General features: G+C 50.6%; 1 protein-coding gene across 4 annotated transcripts in view; it reads right to left on the minus strand.

Annotated features, from left to right (window-relative positions):
• Positions 1-6369: 6369 nt before the first annotated feature.
• The window catches only part of SH3BP4 (SH3 domain binding protein 4), a 39357-nt gene continuing 30338 nt past the window's right edge, over positions 6370-15388 (minus strand). For all 4 annotated transcript variants that reach the window (XM_074872495.1, XM_074872492.1, XM_074872493.1 and 1 more), the window contains 2 exons: positions 9166-9354; positions 6370-8926 (listed from right to left, as the gene is read on the minus strand). In XM_074872495.1, coding sequence (XP_074728596.1) covers positions 8702-8926; positions 9166-9354 — 414 coding nt within the window. In that variant the 3' untranslated portion in view covers positions 6370-8701. The remainder of the gene's footprint in view (positions 8927-9165; positions 9355-15388) is intronic.

Below are 15388 nucleotides of genomic sequence, written 5' to 3' on the forward strand. Positions count from 1 at the left end.
GCAGAGAGGGGGGATGAGTCTCTTGAACCAAGGAACAAGCGCCAGGACAAGAGGGAATGGCCTCAAGCTGCGCCAGGGCAGGGTCAGACTGGCTCTTAGGAAGGATTTCTTTGCAGAAGGGGTTGTTGGGCGTTGGAATGGGCTGCCCAGGGCAGGGGGGGAGTCCCCATCCCTGGAGGGGTTGAAGAGTCGGGTTGACCCAGCGCTGAGGGATCTGGTGGAGTTGGGAACGGTCAGTGTGAGGTTAATGGTTGGACTGGAGGAGCTTCAAGGTCTTTTCCAACCGAGATGATTCTGTGATTTTTGGTAGCTTTTTAAGAAGTAAATACTTATTGCTGTTGGCAGCCAGCCATGACTCCAGTTTGGGGGTTTCACGGAGGAGCTCCCAAACCCCCTTTCAGCCTTGTTTGCCACTGTGGGAAAGCACTGACAGATTGAGATGAGCAAGTGCAGCGTGTGTGCCCCCTTCCCATAGGAGTGTGGACGAGGGATGCCAACCTGCCAGGAGCAGCACCAGCCTCATTTAAAAACCAAAAAACCAAAAAAACCCCCACCCCAAAACCACACGCATTCACAAACAAGGTTGCTTCGGGATTGTAGGTGTGATGACTGTGACGGTCCAGCGCTCTGCCCTCCTCCCTGAAAGCCTGGGGACAGGCGCAGGGGTAATACTGGTCCTTGCCGGTCCCTGCAGGAAGCGGCTGAGGTTGCCCCGTGACATGCCTTGGCCCCTGCCACGTTCTCCAGAGCTGTCCCTGCAGCATCCCTGCAGACACCCAGGCAGCATCCCAGTGGGCCTGGCGCTTGGCACTGGAGATGTCCCACCCCGTGACATGCCGCACGTCAGCCAGCTCCCGTCCCCAGCGCTGCCCGGAGGATGGCAGGGAGCTGACACAAGCAAGCCAGGTACTTTTAGCTGGCGCAGCCACGCAGCTCCTCTCCAGTTAATTATCACCTACAGAGGTGTTTTTAGGAGTTATTTATAGGTGGGTGCGATGAAACCTGGGGAAAAGCAATTGCCAAAGTGAACCAGGCACAAAATGCAGGACAGGCTCCCCCTCCCCGGCGAGGAATGTGCCCTGCTGAACCCAGAGAGGGAGCGAACTGCTCTGGTTTAGCATTTAAGCTCAGTGAGCCAGGTTAAACCCATGTGGCAGCTGGGCTTGGTCCACAACCCCGCTGCTGCCGGTGCTGCAGGCTGCTGGGATTGAACCAGGCTTACAAGGGAAAGAGAAGATGAAACCTCTACCCGCAAACATTTCCTCACTGTATGAGGATGCCGGTATTTCTGGGAGAGTGGTGCTGCCTCTGAGCTCATCTTTCCCAGAGCGATCTCCCGTCCTGCCTGTGGTGGGGGTCATGTCTCAGACTAACCACAGAATCGCAGAATCATCTCAGTTGGAAAAGACCTTGAAGATCTCCTAGTCCAACCATTAACCTCACACTGACCGTTCCCAACTCCACCAGATCCCGCAGCGCTGGGTCAACCCGACTCTTCAACCCCTCCGGGGATGGGGACTCCCCCCCTGCCCTGGGCAGCCCATTCCAACACCCAACAACCCCTTCTGGACAGAAATACTTCCTAAGAGCCAGTCTGACCCTGCCCTGGCACAGCTTGAGGCCATTCCCTCTTGTCCTGGTGCTTGTTCCTTGGGTCAAGAGACTCATCCCCCCTCTCTGCACCCTCCTTTCAGGGAGTTGTAGAGGGCCATGAGGTGTCCCCTCAGCCTCCTCTTCTCCAGACTAAAACCATCACAAAAGAAGCTGCTGTTGTGCAATTCTGCTTTGGCAGGTACTAGCAAGTGCTCCCAGCATCAATTCCCTTTCTATTAAGGATGGGTGAAGGGTTTCATATGCCAGATCTGATTGCTTAGGATGATAAAAGCAAGTCATCAGCACAGGCTATTCAGGCATCAGCAAATCCTAAATCCTCCCCAGCCAGATATTGGCTGGCTTATCTAATCGCGTGACCCGTCTTCAAAAGCCAGCCTGAACAAATGGAGCAAATGTCTTCCTTGAAATGCTACCAGCCTAGATTATCTAGGGGGGGACATGGTCCTCCCTTCGCTGGGGCAGATCCAAGCAAGCTGCATCTGTTACCAAGCATCCCTCTCTGGCTCATCAGTCTCTCCCAGTGAGGGACCAGACTGCATCCCAGCGACTCTCTTTGTGCCTGACAAGACTTTGCAAAGCATCTGCTGGAAGCTTTAATTAACGTTCAGTGGGGGGTTAATCAAAGCAGGGCAGGAACCCAAGGTTCATTATCTTCCAGAGGCTACTGAAGAGACAGTGGGGCTGTCCTTTGAGTTTTGGCCACAAATGGTTGGTCCGAACTCCTTGGAGGGGTGGGTCCGAGATGATTTCAGCATGCCACGAGGGATGCTGCGGGATGGATTCGGTGATGGGCAGGGGAAGGAAGGGGGAACCACAACCAGTGGTGCTTCTGACATCGAGCGAGTCTATTAAACAGCAACAAAAATTAACACATTCATCTCCCCAGCCAGAGGCTCCTTCCTTTTCATGTAGGACATGAGGGTCCCCCAAACTCAAATCAAGCAGTCAGTCACTCCTTGCAGAACTGACTGCCCCACAAGTTTGCTCCTCTTTTGGCTAGGTTCCTCTGCACACAGCCCTTGGGAAAAACATGCCTTAATATTCTGCTTCCCCCCCCCCCCCCCCCCATTAAAATAAAAAAGCCCAGGTGTGTCATTTGTTGCTTGGTAGTCCCTGAATTTCACTGATGGATCAAGCCTCCTGAGTTGAGAAGAGGCGAGCCCCAGGAGATGCTTCATGTAAAGCCTGTTACCCAAAAAAGAGGGATTTCGATGGGAGGCATGAGCGGGTCAGGCCGCAGATGCATGTTGGGGGTTACATTGCCAGGGATGATCACCACCATCTCTGGTTACTTTACAGTCACCCAAGCCCACATTTTATGAAGGCTCAGGCCTGATCAAGCTGGTTTGGGTTATTAAGATGAAAAGGTTATAAGGGTCCAGCAGATGAGGAAACAAACTCAAACCTGGAAGAGGACTGAGCCAGATGTGCCCGGGATGCTGGGGAAGCCCAGCACCCAGGGCAGAAGTCCAAGCGATGCATCACAATCCTTGCAGATGGTGTTTTCTACCACGGTTTTCCACAGAGCAAACCATCGTGCCTCCACCTGGCGTGGGGGATACGGCCATCAGAGGAGGGTGGGCACAGGGGACAGCCCTGGGAAGGATGGGGTTTTGTGGCAAAAGAAACCTGCCAACAAGAGGAAGACCTAGGAGCAACCTTTCAGCCAACTCCTCTCCTCTAAGCAGTCATGACCAGCTCCTCACCTTGCAAGATAGGGGTGTCCTGACAGCAGATAATCCACAATGAGCATTTAATTAAGAGCTGAGAAGGAAGCAAAGCAATTGATTTTCAGCAGGGATTTCTAGGGGTGAAAACAGATGCCCAGAGACCTCCAGGGTCTTTAATCATAGACTAGTTTTCATCACAAACTGCGCTGGGCATCCGGACACTGAGAGCTGGCGAGGACAAGTCAAAAATCATAGATACAGCAGCTTTTCTGTAAAGGCACTGATAACCCAGAGGTGACTTTTCTTTCCCTGCCCCTTCTGACATATTTTCTTCAGCCATTTAGTGTTGAGCTAAGCTGATGCAAGATGATCATTCAATTTTGATGGCTGAAGTAGGGAAAAAAATGGTGCGAATGCATTTCCAAGGTGACCTGCACTAAAGCAGTTCGTTCCCTTGATTGGCCCGAGGAAAAAAAGCTAAATCCTTTCCTTGAAGTTGAAATATTAGAGGGAGTCAGTCCGCAGTGAAGCAGCTAATGGGGAACTGCTCAAAGCAGATGGCTGGTGCCCTTCTTGCCTAGACTGTGTAGGAGTGAGTCAGCACAGAGTGAGGCATCTGTGGTGGGGCATCACCCCGGGGAGGAACCCACAGTGCCAGGGCCACCAGGAGGGGACCGATAACCCCAGCAGAAACCAAACCTCTATGTAAATAATTCAGAAAACACCACAGCAGACCACCAGTGGGACATCATTTCACACACCTTTTGCTTTCTCACCAGGCATACCCATGCTGGAGGGTGGGTTTTCACACCACGTTACATTGTGAAGCTCCCAACATCAACCACAGCCACACTCACGGGTTACTGGCACTGACCAATTTCACAGAGGAAAGGAAACAAGTAAGGACAGGGCAGCTGAGTTAAGAGACCTGACCAGTGGAAACTTGCTAGTTATTGGAAACGAGGGAAAAGAAAGGCAGGCAATAGGATACACAGCCATCCATGGAAGGAAGCATGCCAAGGCATCATTATTGAACCAGCAGATCCACACGTGTAATCTAATCTGGGGTAATTATTCTCATTTTTCTTCTCAGTTCATGCACATCTCAAGGCAGGTGTATCTGCACAAAGTGAGCAACAAGCTGTTCTAGGAAAGCATCTGTAGGAAACAGAGGGCTGAGAATCAGCAGCAGTGAGTAAAATAGTGGCTCAACTGCATCATCCTCCTGCTTCCAACTTTGCCCCAAACGCACAGTTGTAAAGTCCAAATGCCAGCCATGACACAGCCGCTCTCCAATAGCTGTGGCCAAACCTTCGGGCTGCAGCAGTGCTCACCCTACCACCCTGCTCTCTCCAGGGAGCCTCAACTGGGGTCATGAATGACTCGAGCGTGTCCAGAGAAGGGCAACGGAGCTGGTGCAGGGTCTGGAGCACAGGTCTGATGGGGAGCGGCTGAGGGAACTGGGGGGGTTTAGTCTGGAGAAGAGGAGGCTGAGGGGAGACCTCATGGCCCTCTACAACTCCCTGAAAGGAGGGTGCAGAGAGGGGGGATGAGTCTCTTGAGCCAAGGAACAAGCGCCAGGACAAGAGGGAATGGCCTCAAGCTGTGCCAGGGCAGGGTCAGACTGGCTCTTAGGAAGGATTTCTTTGCAGAAGGGGTTGTTGGGCGTTGGAATGGGCTGCCCAGGGCAGGGGGGGAGTCCCCATCCCTGGAGGGGTTGAAGAGTCGGGTTGACCCAGCGCTGAGGGATCTGGTGGAGTTGGGAACGGTCAGTGTGAGGTTCATGGTTGGACTGGAGGATCTTTAAGGTCTTTTCCAGCCGAGATGATTCTGTGATTCTGTGAATTAACTGAAGCTGCAAGAGCCTGGGTGGTGTCTGAACCGCAGCCCAAATCCCGTGACAGTGATGGGTCTGGGTGCTGAATCAAGGCAGGACAATGCAGCAAGGGCTGAGTGAGCCTGGGAGAAGCATGCTGGCAGCACGTCCCTCACCCTGCTCTGGAGGCCAACACCCTCCTGAAGGCAGGGCTGAAAAATTAAATGGGTTAGATGGGAAAATATCTGCTTGGGAAATCAGGGATAGCTGAGATCAGGAGACAAAAGGAGCAGAGCCAACAGCTGGCTCCTGGTGCATCATCCCTGGAAGTCTGGGAGGAACTTGTTTGCTCATTCCCTTTGACAATGCAAAGGGATGTTCAGTACCTTCCTTAGCTCATAAGTTCCACAAAAAAGTTACTTTTTTTCCCTGCTCTCTTCATCTTCTAGGCTAGACCTTGGTTTTGCTTTGAAAATCAAGTCACATTATGCTGAGAAGGAAACTTCCAGCCTCTTTCCATGAGTCAGATGGCCTGGTAGCTGCAGGGTCTGTGCACTCATCAGCCACCAGCGGACGTTCTCCTGCAAGCTCATTCCTCCTCGCGAGGAGGGACCGAGGCTTTCAGGAGAGGACACAGTCACACCCACCCAGGCACGGACGGACGGAGCAACGGGTGCCAAGCAAGCTCCAAGCACATCCTTGTGTGTGACATCCTCCTCACGACCTGCGAGACATGGCGGTCCTGGCTCAGCAGCCCAGGTGTGCCTCACCATGAGGGACCACAAGATGCATTTGCCAAGGATGAAATCAAACCATTGTCTCTTCTTCACCCTTGCCAAACTGAAGCCACAGCCAGATACCTAATATTTTACTTTCATGGCTTGAAATCTGAACTCCATTCCTACCAGGAGCACCACAACTGCCTTAGCTAAATACAAGGATGTTTTCTCCATTCAGAAAACAACCAGAAAAGCACCTCTGTGCCAAAACAGAGTATTTTCTCGCTTCAGAAAGTTTCTTATCCAGTGCTTGAACACAAGCAGCATCTTTAGAGGCCAGATCGTTTCCAGTGACTTTCCCCCAGAGAGTACAGGGTGGTAAGGCGTGGAGGAGGAGGATTGGATTGAGATCAGCCCCAGAGGACTGCTGGTTCTAGGTGTGGAAACGTGCTGCAAGAAACACATCATTCCCATGGTGGAAAACCCACTAAATTAATCCCACACATCAAAGCTGCTTTGAGATGAAGAGACAACAGTAGATGACATCTACTCGGGAGCACTGGAATAGTAACAGCTTTAATCATAATTCTTTTTTTTCCAAAAACGTTTTTCTTTAAAAAAGAAAAAAAAAAACAACAAACAGGAACATTAAATGTTAAGTACAATAACCAGTTACTGCACAAAGGGTGGTAACGCAAAGCCCAGGCAGTAGTTTTGAAGAAGAGCTTGACATTTAGCAGACAAAAGGCATCCAAAGGATGTATGCCCAGTCCTGGCACGTGAGGAGGGACTAAATTTTGGACTGAGGACAAGGACAAATGAATGCAGCAGTCACCCCACTGGCCCCGAAACGTGCCGGCTGTGCTCCCGTGGGTCCCGGGGAGGGTGCATGCCATCGATGAGCTGAGCACGGCATGTTTTAGGCTGCTGCTGAAATGTTAAGATGGGTATATGGAGTACCTGAGGTAGATAGAAAAAACAAGGCGGGGGGAGTTTAAAAAAAAAAAAAAGCTGAAATTATTCAGGGACATCCCTGAAACACAGGAAGCTTGGGGGGTCCCCAGAGCAGCCGTTCTGCAGAGCTCCAGACCTTGCCAGGAGAAAGCTGAGATTTGGGTAAAACCCCAGGAGAAAACCATCCCTCTGCCTGCACGCACACTCTGGCGGGAGGTATTCCTTACTGCAATGGAGATTTCTGCTCGTGCAGGTAAAAATGTGCTTTTAGGGTGCCTTAGGGAAAGAGAAAGGGGACAGATAGTGGTCTTGGCTGCTGACAGACCTTCTCTCTGTGCTATGTTAAATTGCATAGGAAACTCCTTAAAGCCCCTGAGGAGAAATTTAAGGTGCTTTTTACTTCTTGTGGGGTCCGTTGAGAGTAATTGTTTCTGCGGATATGATTTTGGGAAGAGGAAAGGAGACTGTTCCCTCCTGAGGCCGTCATGCCAGCACGATCTGTCGGATGCCTTTCCCATTCTTTGTTTTCTTTTGGGGGGATTAACCTGAAAGAAAAGCATCCTTTAACAACTAACCTTTCCATTGTAGCAGCATTTCACTACGAGAAGACTTTGCACTTAAAATTTTTGTGCAAAAATATTTCCCTCCCATGTAAAATATTTGAAAGCTGGGGAGTGGAAAGAGGAGGGGCGATCATTCAAAAGACTTGGTTATAAAACAAATGGGGCGAAAAAAAACAGGGCACATGGTGATGCAAATATTTAGCTTGTTGGCACCAGGTTTATAGCAAAGACTATTTACAAGTTAAACTGGACTTAGGAGCCTTGAAGAGTCCCACTCAAAGCCCTCTGAAATCAATGGCAATGAGCGTTGAGTTGCGTAGCGCATCTGGAACACCTCCAGCGAGCTTGGATTTCAAATTAAGAGAAACATTTTCTCTTTTCCTTCTTTTTCTTTTGGTGTGTAAAGGGATATGGATGGCAACAATTCCCTCCCCTTGTCTGGCCTCCTCCCCAGAGCAGGAGCATCTGGAGTTTGCTGCCGCAGCAGGGTGAGCCACTCTCACCACCCTCCTGGTCCATCTCCCAAGGAGGTCTCTGCTGAACCCCAAACCTCCAGCTTCTTCCAGAGATGTCCTGCAGCACCTTGGTGGGATGAAGCACGAGGGGCAGCAGCCACTTCTCCTGGTTAAAAAATGGTACCCACGCATCTGAAAACAGGCAACGAGCACCTCCCTGTCCGCAAATGAGAAAATGCATGTTTGCAGAGACACGAAAATAAAACAAAAATCAACTAAACGGGTCACAGGGCCTGTGAATTAAAAAAAAAAAAACACCCTCCTTTTTGGTGTAAGATGCTTGTTGGGCTGAGGACATCCCGAGTTCATACGGTGCTTTACAGTCACGTCTGGGAGTCTGTCAAAGCCTGACCGTGGTGGTGGGGGAGGGCATTTACTGTGCTTCCTCTTAAAATACGTATTTACATGACTTAAGTTCATCTCAAAAATGATAATTTAAAAGCGGTTTCTACAACATAAAAAACAGTCACAGCTTCCCCCCAAAGTGCTTACAACCTTTACTGCTCATTACAAAAATTAGACTTTTATTTGCAAATGCCTAGAAAATGTGATCTCTTTTGTGATCCCTCCCCACCCTCTTGCCCCCTTTAAAGTTTTTTAGTAAGAAATAGTTTAACTGGTATCAATGCTGTATGAAAAGCCATCCCCTTCTGAACGCCTTCCCATCAAGGAGGGATGTCTCTTGCTGATTTCCAGTCCTGGTGGAGAACTTGCAAACTTTGGCCTCTTAAAACCCAGGGAGAGCAACCTCCACTTCTTTTTAAAGTCAACTGCTTAAAAAAAAGAGGGGAAAAAAAGCACAGAAAAAAACCCAGCAAACGAGATGTGGACAAAAACATCACGGCAGGAGCTAGATGGCAAAATCCTCATGGTCTTGTGGGCTGAAGGCAGCTGCCCGCAGGATGTCCAAGGAGTTGACGAGGATCAGGGTGCCGGTGAGATGCTTCCAGCGTTTGGTGATGGGGTTCTTCATTTTGTCCAGGCCAGTGTGCAGCTCCTGGATCACATCACGGTAGCTGTCGCCCATCTGGCTGCTCCAGGTGAGAAGGAAGTCGTACGCTGGCTTCCACATGGCCTGCAGCGAGGGGGCAGGGGGGATCAGAGCTGAGCCAGGCTGGATGGCCGGTGAGCAAGTGATGCCATCCCCAACACACCCCCATCCCAGAATAAGCACATTCCTGGGAAAAAACACCCCCAAATTTCCCCAGCACACCCAAATCCCTTTTATCCCCCAAGGGTGCCCCAGAAGAACATGCTCTGGAGGTATCTGTGACCCTAGAGGACCCACAGAGACCAAGACCTGTCCACTCCCACCTCGCTGTCCACCGTCCCCATCTTGTCCCGGTGCGGGGCCTCGTAGGCATCCATCTGCTGCTTGGAGACTTTGGCGAGCTTCTCGGCGAGCTCCCTCCAGCGCTGGGCCACCTCCACAGCCGTGGTCAGCAGCACGAAGTCCTGGATGAGCCGGACAACCAGCCCCTGGCAGTCCATTTTCAGAAGGGCCTGAAGGATGGTGGTGAAAACCAAACAAGAAAGTCAAGGCAGGAGGTAGAGGACAGGTGACCCAGGGGACTGTGCAGGGTTGAGAAGCCACCCTAAAATCTTCCCAGCTCCTTTCTAGCGACAGCTGTTGAAATCAGGCCACCATGCTCAACAGAAGAGGAATCCCATTAATTAAACGAAGCACCCTACCCCTGTTCAACAAGGCTTGCACAGCCTGGACTGGCCAACAGCCTTATTTTCCAGGCAACCCCTCAAGATGTTCAGGCACCAACATAAGCAGTTTAAAGCATCCCAGGGGCTGAGATGAACAGATGCCTTTAATCAAGGTAACTAATCCAGCACGGTCTGTGCAGCTTGCCTCCCCGGCCCCGGAGGAGCACGGATGGGTGGGTATGGGCCAACCAGAGCGTTTTGGGATGGGACACAAGACACCAGCCTCGGGAGGAGATGGGCTGAGGTGAGACCCAGCAAAGGGCCAGTTGACAGCACTACAGGACCATCGCTCAGCTTGGGATGTTCTCGCTTTTCTCACCATGCCTCTGCCTTCCTGTGCCAGTGCAGAAACCTCCTCCTTCGGTGTCATTTATTGACCTAAAAGTTGAGATTTTCTACAAATGGTTTTGAAGAAGTGGGGAAAAGGAACTGCAGCAGTCACTGTTTTCTAGCAGGAAAAAAGTGACAGAGCAGCTCCTGTCTTCAGGTAGCAAATCACATTAACATCTGCTCAAAGTGGAAAGCAAGGTACAATAGGAGAAAACCCACAATGCAGCCCAGGAAAGGAAGGGTTTAAGTGGCAATTATCAGAGGACAGGATCTGACTGACAGAACCACCATCCCGCTCACCAGGGCTCCCCCAACCTCTGCCAGAGCCTGTGGACCTCAACAGCCTCAGCAGCAACCCCAAGTCCCTCAAATGGCTACAGAAAGGTGCTTTGTATTATGAAACAGGCATCCCCTTTTTAAAAACACAGAAATCAAGCAAACAGGCCCCCGACTATAGTTTGCTAAGTACCCTCTTGTTTTCCTGTGTGGCACCAGCAGACTCAGGATGGTGGCTCCAGGATGGGCGAACGCCAAGGGGTCACTGTTTCAACAGGGGGAATCACTTCAGTAAAGGCAAATCACAGCTCAGGGATGCAGGAGACAGCCCCCCCAAGGGATGCTGAACACCAGTGAGCACCCAAGGAACCACGCTGGCACACGCGTCCCCATCGGGAACATCACCCACACCTCACAACAGCACGGGACTGGTTATTACAGACACCGTGGATGTGGTGGTCCCCAAGCAACCAGAATCCTTCTGCTTTCTGCTGCCGCGGGTCCTGACATCCTCTGGGCAAACCCCAGCTGGTTTGGCTCTGGGACAGAAGAAGGGTTAAATCCTCACATAGGCAATTTCACAGGGACAGTTGGGGGAAGATGGAAACATCTGAAACCACTCCAGCAATTTGCAAAGCAAATGCATGTTGATTTTCCCCTTATCTGTTTCCAGCTTAAAGCTGGGCTCGAATATAATTACAGCTGCAGACCAGCATTTGTTTGCTCCTCCAAAGTGCTTACACTGGTTTCCTGTACTAGGAGGGAAGTAATAAACCCTCTTGTTAAGCAAGGAAAATACATTTAAAAGAGCATTAGTGGTTTTTTTTTAAAAAGGGCACCAAGAAGCATTTAGATCTCACACCTGTGCCATAACCACCTCCTCTCCAGCAACGTTACATTACCACCCAACCCACAGATTCACCACCCTCTCTGCAGGCAGAGGATTTGGGATTCAGATGGTCCTAAGGACAGGCAGATTTAGCATCCTCAAACCCGCCTTTCCGCTTGATTGCCTGGGTCCAGTTCCCAAAACAACTGGTATTTAGCAAAGCAGGCTAAATGAGCCACTCTCATCTCTTGTTGGAGGCCGAGCAGGTCGGAGGCAGCAGGAGCAAAGCACGCCGCAGGGGTTAAAACGGATAGAGCTGCAGGAGACGGATTCTCCTGTTCCTTCTGCTGCTCCAAGTAAACAAGAAAACAGCATCAAGTAAAGCAGCTGGGAGGGCCACGTAATTGAAACCTGTATAATCACTCTAAGCAGCAGCTTTGGAAGACACGGATTGCTCCCTGCCATGCAGCACATTAACTCTGAAACCTACTGATGGCCACAGAACCACCTACTTCCTGTGCTTTGTCCCTGGTGATCTGAGCTGAGGCGGCTCAACACACACATTACAGGCTGGGGAAAACACAGGAGAGTCGGCAGAGGTGATGGGAGATAGGGACAGCACCAAAGCCAGGTGGGGATGGGATGCAAGAAGGACACATGGCCACTAAGGTCGCAGCCAAAGGGGGAGTGGTAACAGCAACACACTTTTTTTTCAGCCTGGGCACGACTCGCTCCCTCTGACACAGAAATACATGAAAGGTGGGTGGACACAGGCATCCCCTGGAAGCCCTGACTGCCCAGCCAGGATTAGCAGGGCTCACAACAGACTTAATCCTCCAGCAGGTGCTTTTGGGATTACACTCCAACTTCTTTCCATCCTCCTCCCTCGCCCAGCACAAGCTTCCCTGGAGAGCTGGGTACACCCATTGTGTCTCCATCCCTCAGTACCCAGCCGTGCTCCCTGCTGAGGCGTGACCTGGGCTGTGCCTTGCCAGCACCCTCCAAAGCATTTATTAACCTCGGAGCAGCTCCGAGACAACTCCACCAGACTAGCACACAGCAAAGGAGATGGTTTGATATTCAAATCCCAGTTCAAAGCAGCGCAGAAGCGCCTCTACTTAAAAGGCATCCAGGGGAGGCTGAATTTGCATCCCGGCTCTGAAGTGCAGAATCCCATTTCCCATCCTTTAATGATGGAAACCAGCATCTGGAAGAAAGCAAACCAAGCCAGAAAGAACAGGCAACCCCAAAGACCACCTGCAGATGCACAGCCACCCCTGCCCGTGCCCATCACCACAACCTTCATGGTCCTCCAGCCCTGCTCAATCTCCCACGCACAAATATGCAGCCCCCCGCGGTCCAGCTGTGACCCCGATGCGCTCCAGAGGAGCCAGCTGAGCTGGGGAGGGACTTGTTTCTTCCCCATCTTTAGCCAAACTAAAGGAGTAAAAACTCTTTTGCCCCAGGAGCAGAAAGCATCACCAAGTTTACATGTGCCCACCAAGCACAGTGCAAGACCCGCACGGAAGCTGTTATGGAAACGGACTTTTTAAATTAATGATTTTTTCTTAAAATAGCATTTAAATTGGAAAGCACTGCGGGGGGTCCAAGTGTTATCATGCATTAGTCACCCCCCTGAGACATCAGTGGGGGAAGCAGAGATGTGGTTACTGTAAGCAGTAAGTGTCCCATGAACTGCTGCAGGGACAGGAATGTGACCCGAGCGTGGCAGGCACGTGATGTGCCCAAGGTGGCACCGTGCCACAGCCCCTCCCTGGGACCTCTTCAAATGTGGGGAAAAGAGCCCTGGGTGTCCCCAAGGGGTCAGTGAGACCCATTGGGTGAGAGGATGCTCATGCACAGGCTCCATCACCCTCTCCAGGATACAGGTCAGGTTTTTGGCCCAAACATGTTGGCTCTGTACAAGCACTCCCCAAAATAACACTTGATTTAGGCATTAAATATCTTTTACTCGCTTCTCTTGGCTGTCAGCAGCCCCAAAATCACCAGTCATACACATTTAGAATACTGCACTACACACGATCTTAAACACTATTTTTTTTTTACCTAACAGTCAGGCACAGGCTCTGCGGGGCAACTTCCCTGAACATGGTGACCAGCTGGGTGTCAGGGTGCTTAAGGCATCACTTCTGAAATGACACCAAGTGCCATCAGCCACACTCCCAGGTGGCTCGAGGAAGGTACCATCAAAGCAACCACAGGCAGCTGCTTTGTTTTTCCCCAAGAGCAAAACTGCATGGGAGCAAGAACACAGGATCTGCAACTGCTGCACCGGGGATGGGAAGGCAGTAAAGATTTCCTGCCAGCCCCAGAAAATAAAAGTGAGTTGGTTTATACTGTCCATGGAGCAAGGAGCCTGACAACACAACAGCTGGAAGACATTGGTTGCATTTCTGCAGCTTTCTACTAATGGATAGGGGCACAGGGTAAGGCTTACATGTGTTGTACATGAAAAGGCTTTGCTGGAAGCCTGCAAGCAACTCCTCCTCCTTCGGTGCTGCAAGCAACTTGGCCATGCAAAGACAAGGCATGCCCTCCAGAAAACAGCCCCACCAACTTCAGCATGGCGCAGCGTGGTCCCTTAGGGGAGAAATGTTCAGAGTCTATGCATGTGGTGGAGATTTGTTCCCATGAAGACAGAAGACGGGCAGGAGTGAGGCTTTCCCTCCAGACCCAAATTCAGCACAGGGACTACCATTTGCCAGCAGATTGCTTTGGGATGGAGGAGCAAGAGGGGCCTGACATGAGCAACCTTGGGCTGGCATGGTCTGGGCCAGGCAATGGACACCCTGGAGGACATTAAGGACTGCTTGAGCCCACCAGCAGCTCTTTGGGGTCTGCAGGCAGTATATTTTGGTGGAAGAAAGGCAGCATGCAGACACCTCCAGTCAGAACAAATGATAGAAAACAATGGGGAAAAAAAAATCCCAACATCATCTTCTGTATGATCTTTAGAAGCAGCCTGGAGAAGAAAAAGTTCATCGTTTCCACAGCTCTCTGCTGACACACCCAGCGGCATTCCCAGAAGACCCATGTTTTTCCCAAAGGCAGCGTCTGTTGGAAAGGATGATAAATGCGAATCTCTATAAAAACACCATCTTAAAATTCCAGAGAAAGGGAGAAATGCTGTGTGCCATGACACGTCTAACCCCAGCTCCCAAGGAGCAGGTAGTGCAGCCACTGCATGGCCAGGTACCATTGGCCCAGCTGCAACGAGGTCTTCTTGCATCTGTGCTTAGGCTTTTTTAGCAAGACTGCCTGCTTTCGATGGGCAGAGAGGTAGGTTTCTCTTTCTGATGTGATGACTAACTTCTGAGCAATATTCCCCCAGTTACCTTCACACACCACTTGCTAGTGTTAGATTAGAAAAATAATAATTAAATGCAGATTACTTATTAACTAGTCATCATGACCAGGCTTTTCCATGCTTGGCTGCTGGTGCATGGCTCTGCGGCTGCAGTTTTGTGTACTCAACGCTGAAGTCAGATAAGACTGCTTACTATTTCTCCCTTCACAGTCCCTTTGAGAGGAGACAACCAACTTTAAGATGAAACGGCCAGATCAGCACTTAATCCAACCGGTTCTTCTTGCCAGTAGACGGCAGAAAGCGAGTCCATTTGTTACAAATAAAATCAGATTTAAACACAACATAATACATTACTGCTCCATTGTCATCCCCTGAAACATCTATTTTTTAATTTATTTTTTTTTTAAGAACAGGCTCAATCTAATTTCTCCATAAGCTAAGGAGGATTTGACAGCAGCAAGGAGTTTAGAAGAAGAATCATCTTCCACCAGGAAGGGAGCTCATCCTTTATCAACAGGCTCAGACTCACAAATAATAGGAAACAGAGCCAATGCTCAGGATTAGCCTCCATTCAAACAAGGGAAATAAAACCTGCTCTGGGACTCCGCACTCGAGGCATCCCTTGGGGAGTGTGATGTTTTCCTGCCTCACAGCCCTCCCCTTGAGTTAGCTGCTCCCTGAGTATCCAAAGAGCCTTATCCTTCCCTTTGTCTCCCCACTGAGGTCTGGCATAGATTTTCCATGACCTACAGACTGTCTGCGATCCCTGGAGACAAAAGGGAATAAATAAAAGAAACGCTTACAGGTTTGCAAAGCGGTAAGGCAAACAGCACGAAGCCCTCGGAAGCATCCAGCACGAGGAGCACAGATTCCATCCCATCCCATCATTCGCCCAGGCTAATGATTAAAGAAGCAAACCCTCCCTTGAGGGAACCACAGGGCCAGACACCAGCCTTGGCTACCATGGTGGGTATTTTCCCTTCCTGGATGGGCCCAGAAAGAAGAGAGACAACTGCAGATGATGGCCAGAAGAACCCCTCAACAGAAGCAGCGTTGCT

Source organism: Strix uralensis, chromosome 6 (assembly GCF_047716275.1).
Source record: "Strix uralensis isolate ZFMK-TIS-50842 chromosome 6, bStrUra1, whole genome shotgun sequence".
In the NCBI taxonomy this organism is placed as follows: domain Eukaryota; kingdom Metazoa; phylum Chordata; class Aves; order Strigiformes; family Strigidae; genus Strix; species Strix uralensis.